Source organism: Etheostoma cragini, chromosome 12 (genome assembly GCF_013103735.1).
Source record: "Etheostoma cragini isolate CJK2018 chromosome 12, CSU_Ecrag_1.0, whole genome shotgun sequence".
NCBI classification, from domain to species: Eukaryota; Metazoa; Chordata; class Actinopteri; order Perciformes; family Percidae; genus Etheostoma; species Etheostoma cragini.
In genome coordinates, this window is record NC_048418.1 from 3264799 (window position 1) to 3272738 (window position 7940).

Genomic DNA, 7940 nt, shown 5'->3' on the forward strand with positions numbered 1-7940 from the left:
TGAGGTTGAAATAAAGACAAAAATAGAAATCTATTCTCTTTAAGGCAAACAAAACAGAGAAAGCAGCTTTTTAAGAGTTATGGATGGAGTGATGGAGGGAGTCTGGGGATGTGTCTTATTCATGATACACTTCCTACAGTGACCAATTAGACTTGAGCACCTGTGGAACATAAATTCCCCTTATGACAGCATCTTGATTTTGGCTTTAACAGTGAGATCAAACAAATCTCAAGGCAGACCAAACTCCTTCTGCTGAAATGTCTCTTTTAAATAAACGTTCCGTTACTGACAAAATGTTCAATCCAAGGGCCAGATGATTGAAAAACAGGTGCATGGGAGTCCGGAGAAGCCATGCACGTGCATGATGTGTGACAAATTAAAATGCATAAATCCATTTTGTATTCACAGGTTTAAAACTAACTGCCAAAATGTAAATGCAATGTGAGTTAGGCCAATTTATTAACATGGAAATGGTCTTCTAGAAAAAACAAGTCCATAATTAAAATGTACATTTAATAAAAGATTGCAACTTAGGTTTGGCACATCATTATGTCAGTGTTTCCTTTAGAGTACACTGAACATGATTTGTTAAGAGAATTTTCCATTTCAGTTTTGGGAATTGTATTTTGTTGATCTAATTGAGTTCCTTACAGAAACAGGTCCAGGGAGCTGAGTCCATGCGTTGCCTGTGTGACAGAAAACATGTGTTGCCGATGAAAAGGGGGAGGGTGTTACGGTCCATGAAACAAACTGAGGTAGCTTTATGTTCAGTATAGATCAGTACACATCACATCATGCCAGTCCATGAAATGGTGATGAGTAAACAAAGGCTACACTGGATGTGGGAGACACTGCAAAATAACTTATATAGGATGACATCCCGTACAAATAACATGAGGCTGCATTTACGTACTGTAGGCTACAGAGAAGAAATGTGCTTTTCAACCTTCAGTCATACTGTCTCAAAAGTCCACGAGGATTCTGTCTGCTTATTGTTTTTTATTATTATTATATAATATAATTATTTATATATTTATATATTTATTATAATAATATAATTATTATATATTATTATTATTGTTTTTTTATTTTATCAAACAAACAGGTCAAGTGAAATTATGTCGGATTTTTCTCAATCCCAGTGCTGGCAGATAAATCCACAAGGACCTCTGCTGGGCAATTAGGCCAATCCCATAGGAGAAAGATCTGCTTGCTGCTACAGCAGATTGAAGCAGCAGTAGGTAAGCCTCATAAAACTAACCTTCTGTCATAGTTGCTGAAACTGACCCTATGTTCGAGTAGAACTAGATGAAGCAGGTAAAAAAAGAAAATCGGGCTCCTCTGGCGCCACCTAGAGCCTGTAGGTTGAGTTGCCAAAATCCAAAGCTCCCTGTTCAGATGCACCAATCAGGGCCAGGGGGTGTCAATCAACTGCATGTCAATCACTGCTCATGCATACGCATTCCTTCTTACTTATGGGGGAGGGGCTTAGGAGACCATTTTGTGCTTTAGCAGAAAAAGGGGGAGGGGTGACTGAGAAGTTCACATTTTTGGGCTAAGTCCTGGATATTCAAAATCCCGCCTTCAGCACCTTTAATTGTAAAGTTATACAATGAATGCAACAATTTATTAATTACAAAATGAAAATGATTGCTTCGGTTTCTGTCTTCGGTGTGGATTTGGTTTCCTGAACAGGCAGAACTCAAACATAGGGCCGGGTACCGGATTCAAGACTTTTTAGGCACCAGACAAATTGCCTCTGAAGCATCGAGTATTAATAATGCCTCTTCATTCCGGTTTCAGTGTCTAAGGTGTAGAGCTCATCAGCGTCAGTGAGCCAATAAGCACACAGCATGCTTCTACCAAGATCTAAGAATGTCTGTGATTGGCTGTCTGACATCACCCGTCGTACAGAAACACAGGAAACACTGTTACGCTCACGTAGTAGGAGCCAAAATAATAATGGGGCCTAACAGTCTTGTGTCTTACCAAAAGCTGTGCTTTTTTTTTTTTTTACCCACAATGCAGGCAGTGGGGTGCCTAAAGGTGAGAGAGGTCTGGATCGCTACCGAGCGCTCTGACTCCGTACCTCCAGATTTCTTCTACTGTCAAACTCGTCGTCTTCAGTGACACCACATGGGGCAATTTATCCAAGTTCACACGGCTTCCGCTGGAGCAACAAACAGCTTTTTACAATGTATACAGCCTAGATTTACTAGTACTCCCCAAATCCTCTGGACAGAATTTGACATGTACCATTTGTAAATCAACCAAAATTAAGAAAAAGGCAAAAGAACAACAACAATTTGATCAAAAACAAACCAACCCTGAAGCGGCCTTTGACCAAACAATGTTCTCTATAAACTGCTCAGTGCAGAAAACAACACACACACACACACACACACAAACACGCACACACAAACACGCACACACACACACACACACACACACACACACACACACACACACACACACACACACACACACACACACACACACACACACACACACACACACACACACACACACACACACACACACACACAGACTAGTGTGGCAACAAGGCAAATTAATAAGCCTAAACAGTACGTATTTAAGTTAAATGAAAGAATAAGACACTTGGAAACATGTTAAAAACAGCTGACTTTAAAAAAATAAAAACAAACTTAAAGAACCATAACACCGTGTTTGCACATTTGAGCTCTAACTACACGTTACTTACATTTTATAGGAACATTTCCATATTTTAGATGCTTTTAAAGTAATTTGCCTACAGTTCCAGGCCTCCATTGGTTTCCCCATCATTTCTGCACAGTTTGGAATGATAAGTCATGTTGTCTACTGTACATGCAGATATATTTGCATTCAGTAAAATGAATATATATGATGCTCGCTCACACAGTTTGAGCAATAGTGTTGTACCGCATTGAAATTGCATGAAAAATAATGTCCTTCTTAGAAAACTAGAAAACGATTTGCTGTGACGTAAAGTCATTGGGACGTGACTAAACCATGCAAAACCGATGGTATGGTCCTTGGAAGTGTGTCTCTGACAGAACATATTTTTGTGCTTATGAACAGAGCACAAAAATATGTTCAAATCATTCAAGATACTACAAGGCATCACATTTTGGACTTGCGAACATCAACAAAACAGAATAATCTTGAAAACTAACATACGTTATTTAACATATGAGGAACCCACAAATAATAGCTGGAATATGCCAATTTTTTGCCCAAAAAGAGGATCATGGAAACACATCCCTCTGGTTCTTTCTGTAGTCTGTGGGCTAAGCACCAATCCTTTCTTTAGTGCGACATTTATTTGTAACCAAAGGAATACGATGCTCAATATATTTAAGTTTTGGACATTAACCTGCGAGAGCATTTAGACTTCTTACAACATAAGAAAAGCTGAGGTCAGCACAGCTCAGTACGCCCGGGGCTGGTTTGGTTCAGGATGACCATGTTTACAGTCTCGTGCCATGATTATCTCTCTGACTCGTTGTGTGCTCTTCTCTCTTTATGCCATCATTAGAAAGAGAGAAAGACTTTGAACTTATGACATAAATCAACCACAACCTGAAACCTTTCTTTTGTGCAGACACTTTAAATTGTAAAAGCCACAAAAAGCACAGCCTTGACTTTATAGTGGTTTTAGAGCTGCAATGAGTTGAGTCATTTCTTGAAGAAATAAAATAAATAAAGAATTCTCTGATTTCAGCTTCTTGAATGTGACACTCGTCTTGGACCGTAAACTGAAAATCTTTGAGTGATGAACAAAAACAAGACATATGAGCATGCCGAGGTCTCTTGAAAAACGAACGTGGAATGACATTTTCGAATGATTTTAATGTCTCCAGCAGAACAGTGCTGATGGTGACACCACCACCACCACCACCACAAACCTTAACCTTTTTTTAGCACCGCTGTCTCTATGTTGTTTAAGACCTTGTCTGTACAGCAGACATTTTCCTCTTTCATCATCATCATCATCATCATCAGGTACCGTCTAATCCAGGTCATCCATATCATGCTTCTGATCTTGGCTTGATGTGATGGAACTTGGACATTAATGGGAAGAATCTTGAAAATAACTGGATTGCAGGATGGCTATAATGTTTAATATACTTTAAAAAGGACTTTGGTCAGAGCCAAAGCTTAGCTATGGTCCAGCTCGCTGTCACTATCATCTTCTCCCCTACAGCTCTCTCTGCAGTTTACCATCCGTGCTGCCCTAATCTCTCCATCCACTATTTTATCCAAATGTACTTCCCTCGTTTCTTTCCCTTTGTCGGGTTTATTGTAAAAGGCAAACTCTTTACTGATGTATGTCTGTCTATATGCGTACAAGAATACTCAAGGGTTAGTGTCCTCACAGAGGAAAAGTGGCAAAAACACAGGATTGACATGACAGAGTGAGAGAGAAACGAGCGACGAAGAACCACTGTGCCGTCTTTGATTTGACATGACTTGTGCTGAGTTTACTAAAAGGGACCAATATCTGTTGGAATAAAAAAAAAATTGCTACTTGCTCCCACGTTCAATTGTTGTTGTTTTGTCTTTTTCCTGCATTTGACGGCCCATCACTGAAAATGTCTGGATTTCATCAGTTATCCTTCTCAGACCATGATATGTGGTATGGTAACGGTGGACTGATATCAAGCTTTTATAGTGGCATTACTGTTATTCAGAAATCACTTTGTTAGCATTTCCTATGAAAGCCAGTGGACGCTACCAGCACCATGGTAACTTGTGCTGTGTGGCTTGGTGCAACGATGTTTAAAAGCTGCTGGAAAAATAAATTCCTCAAGAGGTGACTTGTGTGTTTTTCAAAGAACAAGCAGATTTAAACTCAAAATGTTGCACACACACACACACGCGCGCACACGCACACAAAAACACAGACAATGACTTCAGTACCCTCTACATCATCTCTAAAGTAAAAAATGCTGCATGTTGTATCAGAGAACTGTACATCCTGGTGCTTGGTTTCAGTTTGGCTGAGACGGCTGCTTGTCCGCCTTTTTCTCTTCTCCATCTTAGACTCATTTACATTTCCTGCGTCATCCTGTCCTGCATAAATCCCCCTTGTCATTGCCGCCTGGCGTTTTGCTCGTTTTGTCTTCTCTCTCTCTCACTTTAGCCTCCAAAGACAAGCAGAGATCAGTATCGCTGCACAGCCAGGACTGTGAGGCTGGACTGCAAATAGTTGCGTTGAGCTGCCAGGAAGATTTTTTCTTGGCATTGTGGAGTTTGACTTATTTCTTTATGGGACAAAAGACAGTGAGGTTGCTTCTGTCCAGCTTTCACCCCTTCTTTCTTGCTCCATTTCCTTCCTTCCTGCCAGGTTTGGTGGATTTATTCCAAACAGAACACTGAGTATAGATGCTACTTTGACCACTGTCTTCATGTAGTTCACTTTCTGTCTGAAAGTGTAGACCATACTTATCCAAGAGGAAGGAAATGTCCAGGCCAGAGAAGAACATTTTGGAGTTCCCAGCCATTTCTATAACCAGGTTCAGACTACACCATATTTTTCAATTCTCACTGTGTCAGATTAAGCGAGTCATGAATCATTGCCGGGACTAGGCTCAGAGACATGACAGACCACACTTGGGTGCCCTGACCAATCAAAGCATGCCGTCTTTCACAATGCCTGTGATGTCATCAGGAAGGGGCTAGGAACAAGAAGGAAAAGGAACAATGGCGGTGTGTATGATGCTGGCTGTCTCACGTGTTGGAAAAAAGCCAGTTCCAACCGCAGAACCGACAACACCATTCCTCTTTTTCTTGGCGATATTGGTCAGAGTCACGAACATAAGGATGGAGAGTCCAAATTTTACTTTACAATTAATTGTCTCAGAAATAATTGCCATTAACAACATAATTGTCTCTTTCAGTCAGATTTAAAAAGAAGTATTTCTGTGTTACTTTTGCAATAAAATTAAAGTTGTAGAGGATCATTTTTTGGGGTTTTATCGCTGTTATGTGATAATGTAGTAACACAAATTCACAGCCTATGAAGTAAACCACGCCTGTTTTTATAATAAAACATTGTATTTTTTTTTCTTAAATGAAAATAAAAACTGACAATTACCATCAAAAGCCATACCCCTTAGGACCTTGGCTAATGTTAGAAATTGATTCCGGGTGAACAAAGACACCGTGACGATGTAAAAACAGGCCTAGATGGAGGAACACGTCTTGGAAAGCAAAACAAAAAAAATGCTAACATGCTAATCCTTCTGTCGAGACATTTTGTGGCGTCCCAGATGCTGCGTCAGTTGTCGCACTATGCGGGATAAAATGATTAACTGTCGCGCCCACTGTCGTTCCAAATCTTAACCATCGCCTCAACGTCTGCCGGGTTGGCAGCATGACCGAGCGGATATCATGTAGTCTGAACCTGGCATGAGGAGTTTCTCCTCAGTATCTGGAGGACATTTCCAAGGAACCTTTTTTGGCACTAAGAGTGAATGAGTGTCGTCATGTAGATACTGATGGAAGTACCAACCCAGCTGTGGCTGCTATGGGATCACATCTTCAGAACTTCCAAACGGTAAGTCACCTGCACATTAGTCAGTCAGTTAGAAGTTTCTACGGATGAATACGTTTCTCGTTTCTTTTCCTTAGGGGAATTTCAGTGTAGTTGTAATTGTCATTGTAGAATATCAGATGACTTAAAACTCGTCTAGATGGAGTATTTTATCTTTAACTTTCCCAACCTTACCCAGCTTTTCATGTGGTCTGAGCAGAGTGTCGGAGCACTCTGTTGCATTTTGTCCATTTCAGACAGGATTTCCCTGATGAGTGGAAGTAAAAAAATAACAGCAACAACCCTTCCAAGAACCCAAACACATCCGCTGACATTGACTGGACTTGTGCCAAATTACTCCTCCGATCACTACTCAGGGTTATACTACCCAGGGTTCAATGCTCCTGGGTGGGCTCTGATGCAGAGGAATGGAAAAAGAAATGAAGGGAATGAGAGATGAAAAGTGATATTGTTGGTAGTAACAAATTCTTATTGCCACAGTCCCTGTTGCTGTTTTGTTGTGATAGCAGGATAATCCTCTGTCCGTCGCACCCCTTTCTGGGTTCCGAGAGCAGGGTGGAACTATAACGTGGTCTCATATTCCAACCTCTCCTGCACCAGAGCGTCATCCTTGTACTGCAGCCGTGGAGGAGTCAACGAGGAGTCTATGGCCAGGATCGCCTTGCGTATACTTCGGTCGAGGACATGGCGCTCCCAGGCTGGATAGCGGTTCCTACAGAGGTCGATTTTGATGACGGTCTCTTCGAGGCGTGCAGCGCGAGACGATGGCGTGGATGGCACTGTGGGTCGCACCTGAAAAACTGGCATGCAGCCGTCCCGCTCGGAATACTTGCTCGTGTCACGCTCCAGGGTTGAGGTGGCACCTCGGTTGGAGCGTAGAGAGTTGGTGGCACCTTCAGACGGTAGTGTGGAGAACTGAGCCGTGGGGTCTAGGTCGAGACCCTGGCCACTCGGCGAGCGGCCAAATCGCGGCCCGTTGGGATGAAAAAAGGCATAGTACATGAGCATGAAAACCACACCGGTGAGGAAACTGCTGAAGATGACGCAGAGTGCTGGCACCGCAAAAGCGTCAGTGGTGTGAGGCAACCGGTAGAGGTACCACAGGGCACTGAGAGCAGTGTTCTCCACCAGAATCACCAGGTAATAGATGAAAAGCCGACACCTGTGCAAAGACACAATGACAACAATTAGTGCTGTCAGTTAAACGCATTATTACCAGCGGTAACACAAACCCATTTTAACGGCGTCAATTTTTTTTTATGTGAGATTAACATTCTTTTTGGCCTAGCAAACTTTGTAGTTTTTTCACATGCTGTTGCAACAAGTAGTTAAGCTAGAAAAACTACACCACCACATCGGATCTAGCTAGACTGGAAACAAA

General features: G+C 41.7%; 1 protein-coding gene and 1 long non-coding RNA gene across 2 annotated transcripts in view; one reads left to right on the plus strand and one right to left on the minus strand.

Annotated features, from left to right (window-relative positions):
• The first annotated feature begins 317 nt into the window (after nucleotides 1-317).
• LOC117954668 overlaps nucleotides 318-7940 on the plus strand; it is a 15913-nt gene continuing 8290 nt past the window's right edge. Inside the window, exons 1-2 of the long non-coding RNA XR_004658859.1 lie at nucleotides 318-328; nucleotides 2909-2913. This is a non-coding gene — a long non-coding RNA (uncharacterized LOC117954668). The remainder of the gene's footprint in view (nucleotides 329-2908; nucleotides 2914-7940) is intronic.
• The window catches only part of xkr4 (XK related 4), a 14548-nt gene continuing 11043 nt past the window's right edge, over nucleotides 4436-7940 (minus strand). Inside the window, exon 4 of the mRNA XM_034888536.1 lies at nucleotides 4436-7721. Coding sequence (XP_034744427.1) covers nucleotides 7121-7721 — 601 coding nt within the window. The 3' untranslated portion in view covers nucleotides 4436-7120. The remainder of the gene's footprint in view (nucleotides 7722-7940) is intronic.